Here is a 25,092-nt window from a genome sequence, read left to right as displayed (position 1 = left end):
CGGCCTCTTTGCCACCACGACCGCAAGGTGTTTGACACTTTGCCACAAAGGTATGGACAGTGAAGATGAATTTTTCTTCCACCACTTCATTTATTCATCAGACAATTCGTCCTCGGATGACGAAAATCTTTTGGTGGCTGATGATATATATCCTCAGAGATCAACTTTCGTGAAGACAATCTCGAACCCCCAAAGTGAGAAGAGAAAGAGATTTGCCCAAATGCAAGAGAGTGCTAGAAAGGATGTGGAACGTGCTTTTGGTGTGCTTCAATTCCGATGGGGTATCGTTTGAAACCCTGCACTGACATGGGATGAAGGAAAGTTTTGGGAGGTGATGACTGCTTGTGTGATCATGCACAACATGATCATCGAGGACGAGCGTGATAACAACATCTTCGACCAAGGATTTGATTTTAAGGTGAAACTGTTGAGCCCCAGCACCAAGAACCGGCCATGTTTGAACAGTTTGCCCAATTTTATCGTGAACTGCGTGATTGACACACTCATTTGGATCTTCAAAATGGTTTGGTTGAGCACATGTGGATTCACATTCGCAACCAATAGATGTATTGGTTCATTATGTTCATTCAAGACAATTTCGATTTGGTTGTAAAATTATTTTATTAGAGACAATTTCGATTGAATTGTAAAACTATTTTTATTTTCAGACAATTAATATTTGGACGTGCAAACTAGTTTTGAACAGTGAAATATGAATATATGAGCATTTTTGGCCATGGCGGACAAGATAGGGCCAAAAGATGCGTCCGCGCGTTGGACGCACGGCCACAGCATCCCAGGACAGATCCGGACACGACCACATTGCCCTATCCAAACGAACAGAATCCGGACTAAACGAACGTTCATTTGGGGTCGTGCGTTGGAGTTGGCCTCACAGCCTAGCATCGCCGGCCTGTGCATCGAGCTGGAATAAAACGCTAAATCGTGAGAGAGAGTGGACGCGGCAGGTGCCAAGAATTGGCTGGTGCACGGCTGTTTTGTTACACGTGCCTGCGCGCGGCCGTTGCCCCGCCGATCCCAAACGGCAGCGCGGAAGGAGAATCTCGGAGCGGCGCGAGAGGCGCAACAGCACAGACACAGCAACACGACCCGGCGGAGCATGAGTTGGATTTCACAAGGGGGCCGTGTGGTGGAGTGGTCTTTTCCTATGCTGCAACCCCTTGTTTACTCCTTCCCACGCTACCCTGGTGGATGCCCTTTTCTTTCTTCTCTCTATCGTTTCATCGCGTCGGGAACCTCTCGTACTCCCAGCCTCCCACGACCACCATTGCTTCTGCTTTCACGAGGAGACGGGAAGAGAGTAGTGGTATATTATACAGTATGTGCTGTCTTTACTATCGCTCGCAGCCAATAGATAGGAAGCGAAGTGCAGGGAGCTGTTGGATCTCTCAGTTTGGGCAACATACAGGAGCGTCAAATTTTGGTGGTTTGACATGGTGTCCACCCAAATAATTCACCGAAGGGCGATGCCTTCCCTCATTATGTTTGTGTGCAAGACCATTTTTATTTTTGAGGCCCAAACCGTAGAACTATTTGTTCTGCGGTATTTTACATTAATAAAATCAAATGTGGTGCATATATACAAAAAACTAAAAGTAAAGATAACCAAAACAAGAGGAGCAGTTATCCTATTCCAGCCTTTTCTAACATGACCGAGCAAAAATATGTATTGTGTAGAGTTCATCCTAGACGATCACTGATCCATCCTTGCAAAGCCTCCAAGTACTTTGCTTTGATTCTGTGCTCAAGAAGTTTGAGGTCCTCTCTTAATTTGAATTTCCAACTGTTTACATTCGGAACTTCTTTTCTGAAAATTTTCCCATTTCTTTGCCCCCATATGGCCCAACACCCTTGTACTATGATTTCCATTGCAATGCGGCTCGGTAATTCAGCTCTTGTCAGGAGGATATCATCTAAGAATGGAATTCCAAGTTTTTTTTCTGGGAAGTATACTGTGCCAGCGGTCTTGAGAGAATCCACAGTTCCGAAAAAGATGTCGTGCCGTTTCTTCCATGTCTTCATGGCAGAAAACACATGTGTAACTTTCTAGTGTGAAAGATTTATTTTTAAGTAAATTTCTGGTGTTTACCCTGTCATGCAGAAGGAGCCAGAAGAAGAATTCATGTAAGACCATTTGAGACGAGCAGAATGCAAGGGTCTTCAGAAACGAATCCTCCCCTCCTTTTATCATTATTCCCACCATTCAAAGAGAGGCGAAGCTATGGGCCATCGCGGGTGCGAAATATTTGGATCACATTATGCCGGGAGAGTAGTGGTCTTCTGTACACTATTTTTTTTGTTTTTTTTCACGGTCCATGTAACATTTCTGCTCAACTTCTCCTTAATTAATGAATGCGGCAAATTTTTTGCCTCCGTTTCAAAAAAAAGTGCAGGGAGCTGTTAAATAGTTTTGCGGTGACACGGCCTGGCAAGATTCGCTCAATTGCTAACTTTGGGCGTGTTTGGTATGTCCATGGATTTTGGCATGCCTGTGTATGTGATCCGGCTCAGCATAAATATAGACAAAAATAACAGATATTGAACCTGAGTTCATCTGATCTTGATGAACAGTAAAATAAAAATTTACTAAAAAATCAAAAACTCTGATTTTTTTTTAATGGAAGGCGCAAATTTTCATCCCATTCAGACATCTGAGTAGCTCTCAGAAAAAATAATCAGTTAGAACAGTGTACTACTAAATACCCCCCCCCCCCCCCCCTGTTTTTTTACTGTTTTTTAGGAGATTTTTTCCTGCTACCCTTGTTGGCCTCTCATGGGCGTTGAGAGGTGTCGTGAGACACAGCTTTGATGTGTACAGAAGTGTCGTGAATAGAAGCTTAATAATTGAGCTATTTTGTAGACGTTCCCGCTACAAGCAAAGTCGTAGACTGGGCCATTTTAGATTGGCTTAGTTAGCTTAGCAGAGAGGACAACGTAAGTACGTAACCACTAAAAAGTAAAAAACATAGGATGATAAAAGCACCATTCTCCCCTGCAATTCAGCACGATCTTAGCAACTGCAGCAATTGAGGTGGGCATTGTCCAGCAGTGGTCAAATAAAACAGACACATTAACACTTGACACACGTTCTCAAAAAGTCTGATAAGAACCATATGGGTATAGCGATTCCTTCTTCATGCAGGCGAGTTGCATCCTGCAATCCAAACTGAGGACGGGTTTTTGGAGTTGCATCCTGCAATCCAAACTGAGGACGGGTTTTTGTAGTACGCAGTTCATAAACACAATCCGACGGTGCTTTATTTATTATTCCTCAGAGCAAAGTTCGTGCAAATAGTTTGTGCTCGGCGACGATAATGAACAAATAGGTAGTGTTTACATAAGAGGATGGAATACTTTAAACAATCAATGTTCGCAAAACCGGGCGGAGTTCGTTGCACCTGCTGGGGGTCAAACCAGCAGCCATTTTACATAGAAACAGCTGTACCATCACCAAAATACAAGTGCGCATTATGCCGCAACAAGAAGCTTCCGGATCTGCAAGGAAACACGATATTAAAATATATTTTATGTTGAGGATCAACTGTTTTGTATGTAAAATAGACTGAGATATTAAGATAATTTTAATGCCAATGATCAATCGTTTTTCCGTAAAATAGGGTATGATGTTGCATGCCCTGTACAGGGGTTGGGTGGGGTGGGGGGGAGGGATATACACCGTTACGAAAGAATCATCACTGTTTGTTACAGCAAAGCAAAAAGGCTAGAGTATTCCTCCAGAGTATTATGTTTTTCCAGATAACCCTGAAGGGAACTGGTTTAGCAAAGCGGGGGTATAGCATGTAATTTCTTCTCATCAGGGGTGGCTTATCAAATAAAACAGTGACAAGTCGGGGAGTATAATGGACAATTCCTACAACAAACTAAATGATGATGTCATACTTGAACACTTCAGTATTTACGAACATTGTTGATTTATCCAGAAAATTGTGACAAGCACGCTGAAATGGCATATTCAGTAATCAACTAATCATAAACCATTTGTAATACTGCTTCTATGAGGTTCATGCTAGCACTAAATGAGATCTGGCAAGACATGCAGAACGTTAGAACGGAATCACATTAGAACCGTTTTCTTTATAATTGTGCACAATGAGGGGGTGGCAAAACAAAATATATTAAAAGATGAGCTGAATGAACGCACCTCTGGCAATTTCTTGCGGAAAACAACTTCAAGCCTTGCATCAACTGTATTCTCAAACACAATCTTTCCATCTCGAGAAGCCAGCACAACACCTCCATGGCTGCATAAACAGCACAATAATGACAAGGACTGAGGTCAATAACTAGCATGAAACTATTAAATGACTACGGATTTCAAATGTCTGTTGCAATACAGATTTTATGTGAATACAGATAAAGACAAATCTAGAAGCACACAATTAGATACTGTAAGGAACCAATAAATCTACGGTAAGGAACCAATAAAGTAACACCCCAAGAAATAATTTCTAATGCATTACCAAATCTGGCCGTGCTCATCGCCATGGCTCGGAGAAGGTGGCAGGTAGACACTGTGGTCAACTAGTATCTCGGGCTCATGGACATCTGCTTTTGATGCATACTCATTCTTTGCTGAATGCAGTACAGATTCCACATTATGGTGATCTTCTTTGCGGCAGCGGAGCAGTACAGCTGGCTCTTTCAACCGAAGCAGGCCCTGTATATTATCCGGTAAAAAAAGAAACGTTATTATATGAGTTAGCCAACAATAGTTAGAGATGAGGAAAAGGTTTGTGTTTGGTACGCTCAAACAAACCTGAACAACGAGTTCTTTTAACAGATTCTTGTATTCATGGTGGTTGCTGCTGATATTCAGGAGTTCCTTCATTGCATCCTCTTTCATTTTATTAACCAGGTCATCCTGGGCCTGAAGCACTTTGATGCGAGAAGCATTCAGCTGCATAGAGTACTCACTGACAAAAGAACAATGCTTCATCAGGTAATGTAGGGATAACCACAGAAATATCAGTGCAGATGCTTGTGACAGTGGACTTTAACTAATGTTTCATCTACGACCACAGAAAGAAAACATCTCATACTTAACAATCAGCACTCCACTTTAATTATATGTAACATGATACTAAGGTTACATTGTTCTAGAATTAAATTTCTAAATCTTCCTGTGCTGCTCTATATTTTACCTTGTCATCTTCTTTTCATACTTGCTTTTTAAGTTTTTAACATATGGAATATTCTACTTTAAATTTCATACTACTTCAGCATATCTCCTATTTATTCCTGAGACCAAATGCAAGCAGCAGTTCACAGTTTTACAACTTTGTCTTCACTCTTCAGGATAAATCTTCAGTCAACAGATAAGTTTACTGCAGTCAAGTTATGTAAGTATTACAAACTGTTTGAGCTCATATATAATACCGTTGTATATATCATTAAGTGTCGAGAATTTCAAGTTTAACCGATGGTTATCACCGATAAAGCTGTGAGGGTGAAGCAATTTACAGTTATCATGTGCCGCGTTGGTTCACATCATTGATATAAATTTGTTGTAATATATGTCGCTCAGCCCTGTCTACAACATATTCTGATATAAATATGGTGTGGAATATGTTTTCAAATTTCTCAAGATGCAATGCAGTTGATAGCATTATAGCATTCCAGAATGATCATGGAGAAAGAGGTGATTCAGAGAACTAAAGCCTCACATTTTCTTCCGAACATCAACCTGCTTCTCTTTCCGCTCATATTCTTGCCTGATCTTCTTTTTCTCAGCTTCAACAAGTTGCAGCTTCTCAATGTTGAATTCCTGCACGTAATTATACAAACATGTCAAACCTATAAGAAACAAATTATAAGATGAGTAAACAACTTCCGGCAAAGAAAAGAGGATAAAACCAAAACACACATGGCCAATAATCATGAAAAGTGGGACGGAAATCATGGAAAATATATGACAGAAAACAGACATATCTTTCCCAAGGTGAGTAACTTCAGGAAAGGGAATAACCTTAGTCACAAAAGGATGGCCGGTTGCTTCACAGACAAAGCATTATCCTAGCTCTGTTAACTCAGAATGCTGACAAATCATGTCTCCTAGGCTTAACGACGGTGTATTCCATATGGCATGATTTTACATGGGAACACAATAATAGATCTTGAAAACCCAGGGATCATATACATACAATTACGTAAGCATGCGTTCTGTACCCAGCTATGAAGAGACTAGAACAAATAAAGAAGGGCATAATAATACATAACAAACATCAGGCAAGTGCTTTGCTCAACATCCAGTATACACCGACTCATCCTGCAACCAAACAATACTGGCATTTATAGCATCTGTATTCGAATATCTATTTCCCTTGATAGTTACTTACGTGAATAAAATGGTGCTACGATTCACAATGGTTAATGGTGCGGCCTACAAGCGTTGTGGATCCGAGGTTTGGGTGAGCAGAACTAAAGATCACAAGGTAGCAGGGAATGAAGGGTCCTGAACAGCTGATTCGAAGACTTTTTGCAACATGCTTTAAGCACGTAACATTTTTCCCATCAAGATGAAGCTCCAGTTTTGCTTCTAGTACCACAGAAGCAAATGGAACAATGCATACACAAACTTAAGTTCCTGGTCCAGTTCAAGCTCGAGTTTGCTCCCCGTCCTCCAAAATCACACAGTATCGTTCAGCCATGCAGGTACCTGAATTCAGTCAAACCGACAAGGGGAGGGGAGAGTAGCGTATGCTACGGCCCAAAACACCGCGATCTGCAGGCTTCTAGCTTTATTCCGTGCACTGAGATTAGCTCAAACGATAGAACCAAAATTTAGACGCTTCTGGATCTACCTAGGAGCTAGCGCGCTTCGTCACTTGGACACAGATCTCACAGATTGAAACCTTAAAGCTTAAACAATCGAGCGGCCCGTAAGGCTGGATGCTTCGAGATGACAGGGCGCGATGAACAGATCGAGCGTTCCAAATCAATTAGGCGCGGATCGAGAAGATTCTAGAACCTTCGAGATGGAGAGTAAACGGGGAAGAACTAACCTCCTCAGCGGAGACGGAGATCTCGCCAGCCTTCTCCTCGGCCTCCTGGCGGATGAACCGCACCATCTGCTGGATCTGCTTGGAGACATCGGTGTCGTTCATCGTGGCGTCGGCGGCGGCGGATCTGACGATTGTCCGACTGTGGGGCGCTGCTTCCGGCGACCACCGCGCGGGGGTGTGGGAGGACACGACAGGAGGAGGGAGGGCGCGAGGGAGTCCACGGGAGTGGTCGAGATGGGAGTCGTGGGGTCTAGTCTAGGCCAAGCCGCAGGGCAACGTGATCGGATTTGTTCCGTGGTTGCCGCTGCCTGTCTGTCTTGCTCGCGATTACTTCGTGGACCCGGATCACGGATCCGTGATCTCTCTTGCTTTTCCGTCGTTGCCATCTGTTTTGCTGACAGTTTTTTTTTTGCAAAAATAAATTGCGTTTATTCATCTGTCCTTTCGAGTTTCAGAGGGGCGCTATTATGATCACATGTGATTTGGAAATAAACCATGCTCCCTCTTTTTTTTACTAGCAAACATGTCGGTGCAAAAAACATCCCTCATACACATACCCGACATCATCAACAAATCTCTTGAAGTCATTCACGATGCTACACGATACAACATGTATGGAAAAAGGGTATTGAAAAAACATCTCTCATACACGCACCCAATCACATGTAATTTGGTGTGAAGCTTGGACAAGTGTGCAACCCAGAAAAATTGCTTGGTTTGGAGTACCAATCCTTATTTTTGGTGTGAATCTTCTTAAGAAGGTCGCTGAGGCAAGTGTTGATCTTTTGAGGAAGATTGCTTGGTATGGAGTACATTTTTTGTGGAGTTCCATCTCAAGGATTAGCTAGCTACAAATAGGATAATCCAGTCTCATCTTAAGACCGCTGTAACATGATGGATTATGGATGGGTTTAGGCCTAAATAATCCCTGATTAATCTCTAAGGCCCATGAATGTGCACGGGAAGTGGTGGGAAATTTAGTATCATACTGCTACAGTAAGAAGAGTGAGACCTTTTTATAAGGGTTGCTCTGCCACTTGCTATTGGGAGCTTGAGGATAGGAGTTGTACACGCGCGCTCCTCCTCCTTCACCGTCCGCCCGCCTTGCCTTGCCACGCCACGCCTCGCCTCGTCAGGACGCGTGCGCGCGGGGGTTGCGGGAATAAGCCGAGCTGAAGCTTATTTTTGCCAGGCAAGAATGGTTAATTAATTAGTGGAGTGAACCCTAACTCAGTTCACTCACTCCCTCTCGCACAACCCTAGTCGTCATCTACTATTCCTCTCTCTGTGCTGCTTCCGGCGATCCCATCCCGACGATCGCGTGCACGATTGGTCGGGAGAGCAGGTGCCTCCGGAACCCTGTCGTTCGAGATCCTGCCCGGGAGGACGGCAATAAGGTTTTCGGGGAGCGTCTCGACGCGACTGCTCCCGATCCGTCCCCGTCTCCATCCGCCTCTGCTTCCACTACTTCCCCTGCATCGACACCATGGTCGAAGACGCCGTGGCCAAGAAGAAGGCCACGGATGACGCTGAGGCTGCTGTTGCCGCCGCCACGTTGGCCTGGCCAACCGGAGGGTATGATTTGTTCATCCCTCGTTCACTTGTACATGTGTTAGTCGCATATATGTTTTAAGATGTTTCGGTTCTATGTACTGTATGTGCTCACATGCTTAGGTATCGGTATGAGATGCATACCGTATTTGCCATGTTTACTGCTTACTCGTGGATTAGATTAGTCGAAAAAGTGCTAATATTCCAACAATCCAAAAACCTTAGTTTAGGCATTTTTCGACTCATGGCTTCGCCGCTACTCTAAAACCGGAAAAGTTTACCGGGACGCATTTTAAGCATTGCTAGAGAGGATTACCTTGTGGCTCACAATAATGAATGTGTTATGGGTTGGTGGTGTGTCTTCCACGGCAATGATTTCTCCTGAATAGGAGAATGCGTTTAGGGAGGTAACCACGATCTTTATGGGAGTCGTTCTTACTGTGATCGGAGACAAGCTAGTTGACGCGTATCTCCATATGCGTGTTGCCAAGAATATGTGGGATGCGCTTGAAGCTAAGTTCAGCGCAACCGGTGCTGGAAGCGGGTTGTATGGTATGGAGCAGTTCCATGATGACAAAATGGTTGATAATCGTTCTGTACTGGACCAAGCCCATGAGATACAATGCATCGCTAAGGAGCTGGAGCTCCTGAAGTGTGAGTTACCAGACAAGTTTGTGGCGGGTTGCATTATTGCAAAACTCCCTCCTAGATGGAGGAACTTTGCTACTTCTCTCAAGCACTTGAGACGTGAATTCTCTGTTGAGGGTTTCATTGGTCATCTAAGTGTTGAGCAGAACTCGAGAACAAAGGACTAACACATGAAAGGCATAGAGGGTTCTTCTAGCGCCAATGTGGTGCAGAAGAATTCCCACGAGTTTAAGGGAAAGAACTCTGTCCAACAGAATACTGCCTTTAAGAAGAAGGGTAAGAAGAAAGATAAAAGGAGAGATGACTGCTTTACTTGTGGTTCGGAGGAACACTGGGCAAATAAGTGCCCAAACAAGTATAAGAAGCCAGGACATGACTCCAAGTGCGCCAATGTCACTCTGAGCAACAATGATGGGGCATCTGGGTATGGTAATCTGTTTACCGTACTTTCAGTTTGTCAGTCCACCGATTGGTGGGTTGACACTGAGGCCAATATTCATGTGTGTGCTGATGTGTCTTTGTTTTCTTCTTACCAGGTCGCACGAGATTGTTCCGTCCTGTTGAGGAATGGCTTGCATGCTTATGTTCATGGTATTAGCATGGTAGATCTGAAGTTTACTATGGAAAAGATCGTCTAACTAAAGAACATGCAACATGTCCCCGCCACCAAGAAGAATCTCGTTAGTGGCTCCCTTCTAGGTAAAGAAGGGTTTAAATTAGTATTTGAGTCCAACTAAGTAGTCGTATCTCGGTATGGACTATCTGTTGGAAAAGGATATGATTGTGGTGGTTTGTTCCGCCTTTCCCTGGAGGATTTCTGTAATAAAGTCGTGAACTAAATTCATTCTAATGTGAATGAATCAAAGGTTTGCCATTCACGTCTTTGTCACATAAATTTAGGTTATATGACGCGGCTGGCTAAGATGGATTTAATCATGAGTTTCACCTTAGCCAAAGGCTCTAAGCGACATGCGTGTGTGCAAGCAAAGCAGCCCTGTAAGCCTCACAAGCCTGCAAAGGAGAGACACCTGGCACCACTAGAGCTCATACATTCAGATCTTTGTGAGATGAATGATGTGTTGACTAAAGGTGGAAAGAAAATACTTCATGACATTGATTGATGATTCTACTAGATTCTGTTATGTTAAATACAAAGGATGAGGCTCTACACTATTTTAAAATCTATAAAGCAGAAGTTGAGAACCAACTTGAGAAGAAAATAAAATGAGTCCGGTCTGATCGTGGTGCAAAGTACTTTTCTAATGAGTTTAATTTTTTTCTGTGTGGAACATGGTATTATTCATGAGAGGACGCCTCCCTATTCACCCCAGTCAAACAGGGTTGCCGAACGGAAAAATCGTACTCTAACATATTTGGTTAACGTCATGTTAGATACATCGGGTTTATCCAAGGCATCACTACTAGGGAAAACCTTATACACAGAAATTTAGCAACAACGCGGGTCAAAAAAGGGCGCTAGTGCTAGATAGCAGTAGCATTTGAGAAAAAACCGCGTTGCAGATACAACCTTAGCAGTAGCGCGTGTAGTGGCAAAAGTGCTACTACTGATATTTCCATTGCTAGAATGATAGGCTACGCATAGCAGTAGCGCGCTTGGGCATAAGTAGCAGCGTGTTTCCTAAGAAGAGCGCTACTACTAACGGAAATAAAATAAGATGAAAAACAAATAGAAAAGTAAATGAAAATGAAAGAAATAGAAAAAAGAGAAAGGAAAAAATAAAATGTAAAGCAAAATAAATGAAAAAGCGAAAAAAGGAGGAAGGCATAGCAGTAGCGTTTGTTCGTAAGAGGCGCTATAGCTAACGTAGCTGCAGCGCGTGTCCTAGACCCCTGCTATAGAAACAGAAAAGGAAATTAAAAAATGGAAGAAAATTACATAGCTATAGCAGCAGCGCGTTTCGTAAAAACCGCTATAGCTATCTTAGCTATAGCGCGTTTTACCAAACGCGCTACCGCTAAGTTTGACTTAACCAAAAAACCGTTTCCCCCCGGCCACCACTTCTCCCCCAAATCCCTCAACCCACCCCGCACGCCGCCGTCGCCCCGATTCGCCGTCGCCCCACTTCGCCGCTGTCTCCTGCCGACGTCGACGCCACCAGAGCCGTGCGCCGTCGACGCCACCGGAGCCGCCCCCAACGCCACGGAGCTGCGCGGCCTCGTTAACACCACTGGAGCCGCCATCGACGCCACCGGTTCCTTCCTCTCCACAACTGCCTCCCTGGCCATCACCGGAGACACCCCTGCCTCCCTCGCCACCACCGGAGCCATCCTCTGTAAGCCCCCACCCCTCCTCTCTCTCTCTCTCATGCATAGGTTAGCTAGTTTAATTAGGTTAATTATCTAGGTTAGGGCAAAAATTTAGTTAGGGCTTTGACAAAGAAGTAGTTAGGTTAACTAGTTTAATTAGGTTAATTATCTAGGTTAGTGCAAAAATTTAGTTAGGGCTTTGACAGAGAACTAGTCAGGTTAACTAGTTTAATTAGGTTAATTATCTAGGTTAATTAGTGCAAACATTTATTTAGGGCTTTGACAGAGAACTAGCTGTGTTAACTAGTTTAATTAGGATTAATTATTTAGGTAAACTAGATTAACTAACTAGGTTAAATAGGTAGGTTAATTAGGTTTGTTGGATTAACAAGCTAGGTTAAGTAGGTTGGCTAGGTTAGAGGAAAATTTTATTTTAGAGCATTAGGTCAGAAGGGTTAGAGAAATGGAGTTCCTTTGCAATTTAATTGGGTTCTGTCCTAGGCAGAGAAGGGTTAGAGATAATAATGTGTGTTTGTGTGAGAGAGAGGAATAGCTAGATCAACATAATTTGGGTTCTGTCCTAGGCAGAGAAGTGTTTAGTGAGGTCATTTTGCAAAGGTTTTTGATTTTTGAAAAGACCACTATTTTTCAAGGAAAAGAATTTAGGCAAATTTTATTTTAAAGATGATCCCTTCCTAGACTTTTATTGTTGATTATATCTTTTCATTGAAGTGGTCATGTTATATCTTTTCACTGAAGTTGTTCGATTGTGCCCAAGTGGCTTTGTTGTTTCCACGGAATGATGCTGAGTGGCCTATGTTTTGCCGGAATGTTGATTCATTTCTGTTCCGGCAAATTTCAGGTTCTCGATTTGTCCACTTTTTAGCAAAGGTCATGCCGAAATTTTCCGTGAATTTCGGCATGACTTGTGCTACAAACTAGGACATATCGAGTGTCCGGGATTTGCTGCTCCAGGAAGGAGTCAACATTCCTGCAAAACAATAGGCCTTTTTTATGTCATTATTCATTTTATTAGGTCTAGAATTAATTGACTAGATTTAATCATAGGATACATGGCTAGCAACGATGAAGGACAGGGTTCTGTTGATTGCGACGATGTCTACCGGGCGACAGACGAATCTTTTAGCCTTACCAATGATCAACCAATGTTATTGCTGGGCCCACCGGCGGCATCGGGGACTGAGACCGACACGCAGACCGGTGCTGAGACTGAGACCGGCGCTGAGACTCAGACCGGCATCGAGACCGGCACTAAGACTGAGACCGGTGCTGCCTCGGGGAGCGAAGCCGGTGTAGAACCAAAAGAAAAGAGGCAACGGGTTCCTAACAAACTGTAGGACCTTGAGAAGAGGTGTCTAGAGGGGGGGGGGTGATTAGACACTAAGTACCAAAGTTGCAGTTTTTAAGTTTCTTTAAGTTTAAGTGGAGTTTAGGCACAATTTCAACCATCACAATACATATCAAGCAAGCATGCAAGAGTATATGGGCAGCGGAAAGTAAAGCATGCAACTTGCAAGAAAGTAAAGGGAAGGGTTTGGAGGATTCAAACGCAATTGGAGACACGGATGTTTTTGGCGTGGTTCCGATAGGTGGTGCTATCGTACATCCACGTTGATGGAGACTTCAACCCACGAAGGGTAACGGCTGCGCGAGTCCACGGAGGGATCCACCCACGAAGGGTCCACGAAGAAGCAACCTTGTCTATCCCACCATGGCCGTCGCCCACGAAGGACTTGCCTCACTAGCGGTAGATCTTCACGAAGTAGGCGATCTCCTTGCCCTTACAAACTCCTTGGTTCAACTCCACAATCTTGTCGGAGGCTCCCAAGTGACACCTAGCCAATCTAGGAGACACCACTCTCCAAGAAGTAACAAATGGTGCGTTGATGATGAACTCCTTGCTCTTGTGCTTCAAATGATAGTCTCCCCAACACTCAACTCTCTCTCATAGGTTTTGGATCTGGTGGAAAGAAGATTTGAGTGGAAAGCAACTTGGGGAAGGCTAGAGATCAAGATTCATATGGTAGGAATGAAATATCTTGGCCTCAACACATGAGTAGGTAGTTCTCTCTCAGAAAATGTATGCTGGAAGTGTAGGTTCAGTTCTGATGGCTCTCTCCACGAATGAAGAGGAGGTGGAGGGGTATATATAGCCTCCACACAAAATCTAACCGTTACACACAATTTACCAAACTCGGTGGGACCGAATCGTTAAACTCGGTCGGACCGATTTAGCAAATAATGTGACCGTTAGGGTTTTCGGTGGGACCGAAATGCAACTCGGTGAGACCGATTCGGTTAGGGTTAGGGCATAACGTAATCTCGGTAAGACCGATTACACAAACTCGGTGAGACCGATTTGGTAATAAGCTTTCCAGAGAGTTGGTCAGGCAAACTCGGTTGGACCGATTACACAAACTCGGTGAGACCGATTTTGGTAATAAGTTTACCAGAGAGTTTGCATTGTAATCTCGGTAGTACCGATTGCTCAAACTCGGTGAGACCGATTTTGATAATGGACATACACAGAGAGATTACAATCCCATCTCGGTGAGACCGAGATCCCTATCGGTAAGACCGATTTGCTTAGGGTTTGTGGCAGTGGCTATGACTTTTGGAATCGGTGGCGCCGGATAGGAAGAATCGGTGTGACCGATTTTGGCTTTGGGTTTAGGTCATTTGTGGAAGTGGGAAAGTAGCTGAGGGTTTTGGAGCATATCACTAAGCACATGAAGCAAGAGGCTCATTAAGCAACACCTCATCCCTCCTTGATAGTATTGGCTTTTCCTATAGACTCAATGTGATCTTGGATCACTAAAATGTAAAATGAAGAGTCTTGAGCTTGAAGCTTGAGCCAATCCTTTGTCCTTAGCATCTTGAAGGAGTTCCCACATCCTTTAGTCCATGCCACTCCATTGTTGAACTTATCTGAAACATACTAGATAAAAGTGTTAGTCCAACAAGAGATATGTTGACATTAATTACCAAAACCACCTAGGGAGCACTTGTGCTTTCAATCTCCCCCTTTTTGGTAATTGATGGCAACATACATCAAAGCTTTAGATAAAGATATAAAGAATAGCAAGGAAAGCTTTGGAAAGACATGTAACAAACATAGGCTCCCCCTACATGTATGCAATCATGTGAATATGGAATGTAGAAGCATGTGAGAGCATAAACATGATAGAGCAGGCAATGTGTTACATGTATCTTGGCCATATGCATCAGAGCAAAGAATGTTGAAGAAAATACCTTCATGCTCATGAGTCCTTCTTGCAAACAATATGTACATCAGCAAGAATTCCTCATACACATGATTGTGATGCATATACTTACCTTGTGGTCTTGAGTTGGCTTAGGATGGAATGAACCTGCGTAAACAAGGTTAGATAACACAGATACATCTACTAGCCAGAGCAAACAGAAGAAACCACAAGAATACCAAGACTGGGATGACATGTAGAGAGTGAGTACTAAGTACCACATTGGATTAGACATGTCCCCAAGAGTAAAGATATGCAATGAATTTAAATGATTCTTTCCCTTAGATGTCTTGCTCCCCCTGAATCTAACATGGGATACTGGGAGAAGATAGGGAACAGAAAATCAGAGCTGAAAGAAAAGCTGAAATGAATGATGATCAGAGCTGATGCATGCTAATGCAAATAAGCACAACAGAACATATGAACATGTCTCTCCCCTCAAGAAGACATGTGGACATCTCTCCTCTTGAACACCAAGCATCTGGGATCCTTGAGAAATACTTTCTACTTAAGTATTCTCTCCCCCTGAAGATCTCTCTCTCCTTTTGAGGGTCTCTCCCCCTAGAAGGTCTCTCCCCCCTTAAGAAGGTGATAATCTTTGAAGTTCTCTCTCTCTTCAAATGATAAGCTTTGATGTTCTCTCTCTCCCCCTTTGACATCAATTTCCAAGAAAGGTCTTCTGGAGTCTGTCAAATGGGTTTGGTCCTTGAGACACAGAACAAAGCAATGATAAAAATGTGACGCTTGTAGAGGACAAGATTCATTGAGTGGAGCTGGATCAGAAGAAATACATAATTATGTGGCAAACTGTTTTTCCTGTTATAAAATCGGTGGCACCGAGTGGTATGCTTCGGTTGGACCGAGAGGATTCGGTTGGGACGAAAATAAAAAATCGGTGAAACCGAGTTCATCACAGAGAAAACACTTGTCACCTCAGCTCACTAGGCTAGTAAGATCTCACAAAGATTTGCAAGGAATTTATTGAAAGATGTGCAACGAATTTGAATGCAGAGAATGCAGAGCAAACAGAAAGAAATCTAGATGAAGTTTTTTTTGAAAGGGGAAACAAATATGCATGAGACAAATGCAAAAACACAGAAAAGAACACAAGAGAACTTCATCTAGAGATGGTCGGCGACAAAGTCACCTATGTTAGAGTATATTGACTTAGGAGTCAAGTGAGATCACTTGATCATAGGTCATACTCATCGTTTAAGCTCAAAATGGGGTTGCCATTTTTCGTTTAAGCATCTTGATGTATTCACATCTTGTCGAGTTGCTTTAGCTCATGACATGGAGTAAAGCTTCTCTAAGATGGAATAACATACCTTGGTTGGTGGTGTAGTCCATGTAGTTGAACTTGTGTGGGTTGCTCAAGGTTGATGTAGCTCATCAAGAATTTGGAGCACCACTTGGAATTTGAGTCCATCTACCTACATGGGTTAGTTCTTGCAAGGAAGAGCACTTGTGTATCCAAAAATGACAATCATGAAGCTCAACATAGAATTTGTCAAAGGATATGTTTGAGTGGTTTCGTGCTTCCTTGTCTTCAACCACCATAGTGTAGAGACTTGGTGATGTAGAGATTGCTCAAGATATGAGTAGATTACAATCTCATGGAATTTGATTCCACCAAGTACCTACATGGATTAGATGACATGCAAGATACAAATATATCCAAGACATAAGATTTTCATCATAAGAGAAATATCAAGGATTAGTCATAAGCTCATGTCTTGCATGTATCCAATGGAGTTTCTACTCCAAGTTTGAAGCATCAATGATGTTCAATTCTCCTCTTAACCTGCAAAACACTTTCTCATCAAGAGGTTTAGTGAATATATCCGCTAATTGCTTTTCGGTGCGAACATGCTTAAGATCAATGTCACCCTTAGCAACATGATCTCGAATGAAATGATGACGAACTTCAATATGCTTAGTTCGAGAATGTTGCACAGGATTATGACCAATTTTGATAGCACTTTCATTGTCACAAAGCAATGGAACATGTCTCACATATATCCCATAATCTTTAAGAGTTTGGGTCATCCAAAGTAATTGAGCACAACATGAACCAGCGGCAATATATTCAGCTTCGGCGGTGGATAAGGATACCGAGTTTTGTTTCTTGGAGGACCAAGACACAAGAGATCTACCAAGAAATTGACAAGTACCCGAAGTGGACTTTCTATCAACCTTGTCTCCGGCATAGTCCGAGTCGGAATAGCCAACAAGATCGAAAGAGGCCCTCTTAGGATACCAAATGCCAAAGTTTGGTGTATGGATTAAGTATCTCACTATCCTTTTCACGGCCTTAAGATGACATTCCTTAGGAGCAGCTTGATATCGTGCACACATGCACACACTTAGCATGATATCGGGACGTGAAGCACATAGATATAACAATGAACCAATCATAGAGCGATAAACCTTTTGATCAACCGGTTCACCATCTTTGGTCAAGTCATTATGTCCACTAGTAGGCATGGGTGTAGACATACCTTTGCATTCTTGCATATTGAACTTCTTGAATAAGTCCTTGGTGTACTTCGTTTGAGAAACAAAGGTACCTTCCTTAGTTTGCTTGATTTGCAACCCAAGGAAGAATTTGAGTTCACTCATCATAGACATCTCAAACTTCTCCGACATTAGCTTCCCAAACTTTTCACTAAAATGAGGGTTAGTTGAACCAAATATGATATCATCAACATAAATTTGGCACACAAATAGTTCTCCATTAACCCTTTTAGTAAAAAGAGTAGAATCAATTTTCCCAATTTCAAAGCCTTTTTCAATAAGGAACTTGGTCAAGCATTTATACCAAGCTCTAGGAGCTTGTTTAAGACCATAAAGAGCTTTGTGAAGTTTGTAAACATGATTGGGTTTCTTAGGATTGACAAAGCCGGGAGGTTGCTTAACATAAACTTCCTCCTCTATTTCACCATTTAGAAAAGCACTTTTAATGTCCATTTGGTACAAGGTGATATCATGATGATTAGCATAGGCAAGTAAGATGCGAATGGACTCAAGTCTAGCAACGGGGGCGTAAGTCTCACCATAGTCCATACCTTCGACTTGTGTGTAGCCTTGGGCGACGAGACGTGCTTTGTTGCGAACTACTTGTCCATCTTCATCTTGCTTGTTGCGAAACACCCATTTGGTACCGATGACGTTGTGGTTGTTGTCGGGCTTCTCAACCAATGTCCAAACTTGATTCCTCTCAAAGTTATGTAGCTCTTTATGCATAGCATTTATCCAATCCGGATCTTCCAATGCTTCTTCGACCTTCATAGGTTGAATGCTAGAGATGAAAGAATAGTTTTCACAAAAGTTAGCTAAACGAGTTTTAGAGCGAGTGATTCTCCCGGTTTGAATGTCATTGTAGATTTGCTCGACAGGATGATCTTTAGCAATTCTTGCTCGTACTCGTGAAAGCTTTTGCTTGGCTCTTCATTGAACGTCTTCTTCATCTTGTTCTTCTTCTTCTTGGCCTTCCTCATTGTTGGCGTTGTCGTTCTCTTGTCGTGGTGGAGAAGGAGGTTGTTGACGTTCATCTTGATGCACTTCCTCGTTTCCTTCATCTTGGTGTGTCCCGCTTGTGGATGCTTCCGTATCAACTCTTGGTTCACCTTGTTGTGAAGTAGAAGCTTCCACTTGGACGGACGAGGTACTCTCCTTCACCTCCGTTGGGCAAACCTTGCCAATAGCCAAGTCTTGGATTGCTTCCGAAGGATCTTTGTCACCTACATCAATTGGCAATTGCTCTACTTGCGAGCCGTTAGATTCATCAAACTTCACATCTACCGTCTCTTCAACCTTTCGGGTGAAATTGTTGTAGACACGGTAAGTGTGAGAGTTTGAGCCATAACCTAGTAGGAAACCTTCATGAGACTTAGGAGCAAATTTAGAGCGACGATGCTTATCAAGAATGTAGCACTTTGAGCTGAATACTCGAAAGTATCCAACTTGGGTTTGTTACCGGTGAGGAGCTCGTATGCCGTCTTGCCGAGTAGCTTGTGAAGATACAAGCGATTTGTTGCATGACAAGCTGTCTCAACCGCTTCTGCCCAAAAGTGCTTCGGCGTCTTGTACTCATCAAGCATCGTTCTCGCCATTTCGATGAGCGTCCGGTTCTTCCTCTCAACAACTCCGTTTTGTTGAGGTGTGTACGTAGCCGAGAACTCGTGTGAAATCCCTTCTTCGTCAAGAAAGGTGTCCACATTTGCGTTCTTGAACTCCGTTCCGTTGTCGCTGCGAACCTTCTTGATCTTCACTTCAAATTGATTTTGGGCCTTCCTTGCGAAGTTTTTGAAGATCTTTTGGACCTGCGATTTATCATCGAGAAAGAACACCCACGTAAATCTTGAAAAATCATCAACTATAACTAGACCAAAAGAATTTCCACCGAGACTCTTGTAAGAGTTGGGACCAAAGAGATCCATGTGAAGTAGCTCGAGTGGCCTCCTTGTGGTCATGATGTTCTTCACGGGATGCCTTCCTCCAACCTGTTTACCTGCCTGACAAGCGCTGCAAAGTCTATCCTTATCAAATATGACATCGTTAACTCCAAGGATATGATTTCCTTTAATAAGCTTGTCAAGGTTTCGCATACCAACATGACCTAATCGTCTATGCCATAACCAACCTTTTGAGGATTTAGCAATGAAGCAAGTTTTAGGTTGAGCCTTTTTAGTGAAATCAACAATGTATAGATCACCTCTACGCACACCGGTAAAGACCATTTTATGATTATCTCGACGAAACACTTGGCAATCTACTTCAGTAAATAGAACATTGAAACCGAAATCAGCAAGTCTAGATACTGAAAGTAAGTTGTAACCAAGAGATTCAACGAGCATGACATTTTGTATGGAGCTATCATGTGATATGGCCACCTTACCGAGGCCAACCACCTTACCCTTTGAGTTGTCACCGAAAGTGACATACTTTCGAGGACTATCATTATCAGCAAGCTCACGAAACATGTCTTTATCTCCGGTCATGTGATCGGTACATCCACTATCAAGAACCCATTCCTTTCCTCCTGACATATATCCCCGAAGATTTGCCATAAGACCAAAATGTCTCATTGCATCATCAAGATCAAAGTCACTATCATCATCCTCATCATAGTATCCATGTTCAACATCGTCATGTGGTGGATCAAGTCCTAGAGAGGGTGATTCATTAGAATGAGTTTGATAATCTTGCTTATGAATTTTTATAGCTTCGGAAATAATATCACTAATAATACCAACATTTCCTTTGGCACGCATAAGGTTTGTAAGCTCAAATAGACGATCACCAAACATAGGATCACTAGTATTCATTTTACTCAAGGCAATAGACTTATGGAGAATTTCATCAAGATTTTTCAAGGAATAATCTGGAAATCGTTCCTCAAGAAATTTCCATATGGTGTAGGCACACCTAAAAGTAGGCAAACATCCAATCAAGTTTCTAGGCAATCCTCTAATGATAAGTTCGGCAGTTCTAAGATTCCTAATCATGTCAATTGACTCATCATGGGTAGGATGCATAGGATCAACATAAGGTGCACAAGGACTAGCAATGTACTTGTTCAAATGATATTGATTGAAAATAACAAGCATCTCATTTTTCCACTCATGAAAATACTCTCCATCAAGAATAGCACTCTATGTCTAAGTACTCCCAATAGTAGACTCATCCATCTTCCTCCAATGGTGATTAAACCAAAGCAATGGAGACCAATGCTCTGATACCACTTGTAGGACCTTGAGAAGAGGTGTCTAGAGGGGGGGGTGATTAGACACTAAGTACCAAAGTTGCAGTTTTTAAGATTCTTTAAGTTTAAGTGGAGTTTAGGCACAATTTCAACATCACAATACATATCAAGCAAGCATGCAAAGAGTATATGAGCAGCGGAAAGTAAAGCATGCAACTTGCAAGAAAGTAAAGGGAAGGGTTTGGAGGATTCAAACGCAATTGGAGACACGGATGTTTTTGGCGTGGTTCCGATAGGTGGTGCTATCGTACATCCACGTTGATGGAGACTTCAACCCACGAAGGGTAACGGCTGCGCGAGTCCACGGAGGGCTCCACCCACGAAGGGTCCACGAAGAAGCAACCTTGTCTATCCCACCATGGCCGTCGCCCACGAAGGACTTGCCTCACTAGCGGTAGATCTTCACGAAGTAGGCGATCTCCTTGCCCTTACAAACTCCTTGGTTCAACTCCACAATCTTGTCGGAGGCTCCCAAGTGACACCTAGCCAATCTAGGAGACACCACTCTCCAAGAAGTAACAAATGGTGCGTTGATGATGAACTCCTTGCTCTTGTGCTTCAAATGATAGTCTCCCCAACACTCAACTCTCTCTCATGGGTTTGGATCTGGTGGAAAGAAGATTTGAGTGGAAAGCAACTTGGGGAAGGCTAGAGATCAAGATTCATATGGTAGGAATGGAATATCTTGGCCTCAACACATGAGTAGGTAGTTCTCTCTCAGAAAATGTATGCTGGAAGTGTAGGTTCAGTCTGATGGCTCTCTCCACGAATGAAGAGGAGGTGGAGGGGTATATATAGCCTCCACACAAAATCTAACCGTTACACACAATCTACCAAACTCGGTGGGACCGAATCGTTAAACTCGGTCAGACCGATTTAGCAAATAATGTGACCGTTAGGGTTTTCGGTGGGACCGAAATGCAACTCGGTGAGACCGATATGGTTAGGGTTAGGGCATAACGTAATCTCGGTAAGACCGATTACACAAACTCGGTGAGACCGATTTGGTAATAAGCTTTCTAGAGAGTTGGTCAGGCAAACTCGGTGGGACCGATTACTCAAACTCGGTGGGACCGATTTTGGTAATAAGTTTCCAGAGAGTTTGCATTGTAATCTCGGTAGTACCGATTTCTCAAACTCGGTGAGACCGATTTGATAATGGACATACACAGAGAGATTACAATCCCATCTCGGTGAGACCGAGATCCCTATCGGTAAGACCGATTTGCTTAGGGTTTGTGGCAGTGGCTATGACTTTGGAATCGGTGGCGCCGGATAGGAAGAATCGGTGTGACCGATTTTGGCTTTGGGTTTAGGTCATTTGTGGAAGTGGGAAAGTAGCTGAGGGTTTTGGAGCATATCACTAAGCACATGAAGCAAGAGGCTCATTAAGCAACACCTCATCCCTCCTTGATAGTATTGGCTTTTCCTATAGACTCAATGTGATCTTGGACCACTAAAATGTAAAATGAAGAGTCTTGAGCTTGAAGCTTGAGCCAATCCTTTGTCCTTAGCATCTTGAAGGAGTTCCCACATCCTTTAGTCCATGCCACTCCATTGTTGAACTTATCTGAAACATACTAGATAAAAGTGTTAGTCCAACAAGAGATATGTTGACATTAATTACCAAAACCACCTAGGGAGCACTTGTGCTTTCAATCTCCCCCTTTTTGGTAATTGATGGCAACATACATCAAAGCTTTAGATAAAGATATAAAGAGTAGCAAGTAAAGCTTTGGAAAGACATGTAACAAACATAGGCTCCCCCTACATGCATGCAATCATGTGAATATGGAATATAGAAGCATGTGAGAGCATAAACATGATAGAGCAGGCAATGTGTTACATGTATCTTGGCCATATGCATCAGAGCAAAGGATGTTAAAGAAAATACCTTCATGCTCATGAGTCCTTCTTGCAAACAATATGTACATCAGCAAGAATTCCTCATACACATGATTGTGATGCATATACTTACCTTGTAGTCTTGAGTTGTCTTAGGATGAAATGAACCTGTGTAAACAAGGTTAGATAACACAGATACATCTACTGGCCAGAGCAAACAGAAGAAACTACAAGAATACCAAGACTGGGATGACATGTAGAGAGTGAGTACTAAGTACCACATTGAATTAGACATGTCCCCAAGAGTAAAGATTTGCAATGAATTTGAATGATCTCTTTCCCTTAGATGTCTTGCTCCCCCTGAATCTAACATGGGATACTGGGAGAAGATAGGGAACAGAAAATCAGAGCTAAAGAAAATAGAGCTGAAGGATATGAATGATGATCCGAGCTAATGTTTAGAGCTAATGTATGCTAATGCAAATAAGCACAAAAGATCAAATGGACATGTCTCTCCCCTCAAGAAGACATGTGGACATCTCTCCTCTTGAACACCAAGCATCTGGGATCCTTGAGAAATACTTTTTACTTAAGTATCCTCTCCCCCTGGAGATCTCTCTTCTTTTGAGGGTCTCTCCCCCTAGAAGGTCTCTCTCTCCCCCTTAAAAAAGGAAGGTGATAAATTTTGATGCTCTCTCTCTATCTCCAAATGATAAGCTTTGATGTTCTCTCTCTCCCCCTTTGACATCAATTTCCAAGAAGGGTCTTCTGGAATCTGTCGAATGGGTTTGGTCCTCGAGACACAGAACAAAGCAATGATAAAAATGTGATGCTTGTAGAGGACAAGATTCATTGAGTGGAGCTGGATCGGAAGAAACACAGAATTATGTGGCAAACTGTTTTTCCTGTTATGAGATTGGTGGCACCGCGTGAGTTGCTTCGGTTGGACCGAAAGGGATTCGGTTGGGCCGAAAATAACAAATCGGTGAAACCGAGTTCATCGCAGAGAAAACACTTGTCACCTCAGCTCACTAGACTAGTAAGATCTCACAAAGATTTGCAAGGAATTTATTGAAAGATGCGCAATTAATTGGAATGCAGAAAATGCAGAGCAAACAGAAAGAAAGAAATCTAGATGAAGTTTTTTTTGAAAGGGGAAACAAATATGCATGAGACAAATGCAAAGACACAGAAAAGAACACAAGAGAACTTCATCTAGAGATGGTCGGCAACGAAGTCACCTATGTTAGAGTATATTGACTTAGGAGTCAAGGGAGATCACTTGATCATAGGTCATACTCATCGTTTAAGCTCAAATGGGGTTGCCATTTTTCGTTTAAGCATCTTGATGTATTCACATCTTTGTCGAGTTGCTTTAGCTCATGACTTGGAGTAAAGCTTCTCTAAGATGGAACAACATACCTTGGTTGGTGGTGTAGTCCATGTAGTTGAACTTGTGTGGGTTGCTCAAGGCTGATTGTAGCTCATCAAGAATTTGGAGCACCACTTGGAATTTTAGTCCATCTACCTACATGGATTAGTTCTTGCAAGGAAGAGCACTTGTGTATCCAAAAATGACAATCATGAAGCTCAACATAGAATTTGTCAAAGGATATATTTAAGAAGTTTCGTGCTTCCTTGTCTTCAACCACCATAGTGTAGAGACTTGGTGATGTAGAGATTGCTCAAGATATGAGTAGATTACAATCTCATGGAATTTGATTCCACCAAGTACCTACAAGAGTTAGATGACATGCAAGATACAAATATATCCAAGACATATGATTTTCATCATAAGAGAATTATCAAGGATTAGTCATAAGCTCATGTCTTGCATGTATCCAATGGAGTTTCTACTCCAAGTTTGAAGCATCAATGATGTTCAATTCTCCTCTTAACCTGCAAAACACTTTCTCATCAAGAGGTTTAGTGAATATATCCGCTAATTGCTTTTCGGTGCGAACATGCTTAAGATCAATGTCACCCTTAGCAACATGATCTCGAATGAAATGATGACGAACTTCAATATGCTTAGTTCGAGAATGTTGCACAGGATTATGACCAATTTTAATAGCACTTTCATTGTCACAAAGCAATGGAACATGTCTCACATATATCCCATAATCTTTAAGAGTTTGGGTCATCCAAAGTAATTGAGCACAACATGAACCAGCGGCAATATATTCAGCTTCGGCAGTGGATAAGGATACCGAGTTTTGTTTCTTGGAGGACCAAGACACAAGAGATCTACCAAGAAATTGACAAGTACCCGAAGTGGACTTTCTATCAACCTTGTCTCCGGCATAGTCCGAGTCGGAATAGCCAACAAGATCGAAAGAGGCCCTCTTAGGATACCAAATGCCAAAGTTTGGTGTATGGATTAAGTATCTCACTATCCTTTTCACGGCCTTAAGATGACATTCCTTAGGAGCAGCTTGATATCGTGCACACATGCACACACTTAGCATGATATCGGGACGTGAAGCACATAGATATAACAATGAACCGATCATAGAGCGATAAACCTTTTGATCAACCGGTTCACCATCTTTGGTCAAGTCATTATGTCCACTAGTAGGCATGGGTGTAGACATACCTTTGCATTCTTGCATATTGAACTTCTTGAATAAGTCCTTGGTGTACTTCGTTTGAGAAACAAAGGTACCTTCCTTAGTTTGCTTGATTT

General features: G+C 42.6%; 1 protein-coding gene across 1 annotated transcript; it reads right to left on the bottom strand.

The window, feature by feature from the left end:
* Positions 1-3,257: 3,257 nt before the first annotated feature.
* Positions 3,258-7,350, bottom strand: LOC123070264 (V-type proton ATPase subunit E). The gene is made up of 6 exons (XM_044493364.1): positions 7,044-7,350; positions 5,706-5,806; positions 4,799-4,955; positions 4,503-4,699; positions 4,184-4,283; positions 3,258-3,516 (listed from the first exon to the last, which is right to left on the bottom strand). Exons 1-6 carry the CDS (start codon positions 7,143-7,145, stop codon positions 3,490-3,492), a joined length of 684 nt encoding a protein of 227 aa, XP_044349299.1. The 5' UTR covers positions 7,146-7,350; the 3' UTR covers positions 3,258-3,489.
* Between the last annotated feature and the right edge of the window lie 17,742 nt (positions 7,351-25,092).

Source organism: Triticum aestivum, chromosome 3B (genome assembly GCF_018294505.1).
Source record: "Triticum aestivum cultivar Chinese Spring chromosome 3B, IWGSC CS RefSeq v2.1, whole genome shotgun sequence".
NCBI classification, from domain to species: Eukaryota; Viridiplantae; Streptophyta; class Magnoliopsida; order Poales; family Poaceae; genus Triticum; species Triticum aestivum.
Note: the sequence above shows the minus strand (reverse complement) of the source record. Positions and strands in the feature narration are given on the sequence as shown.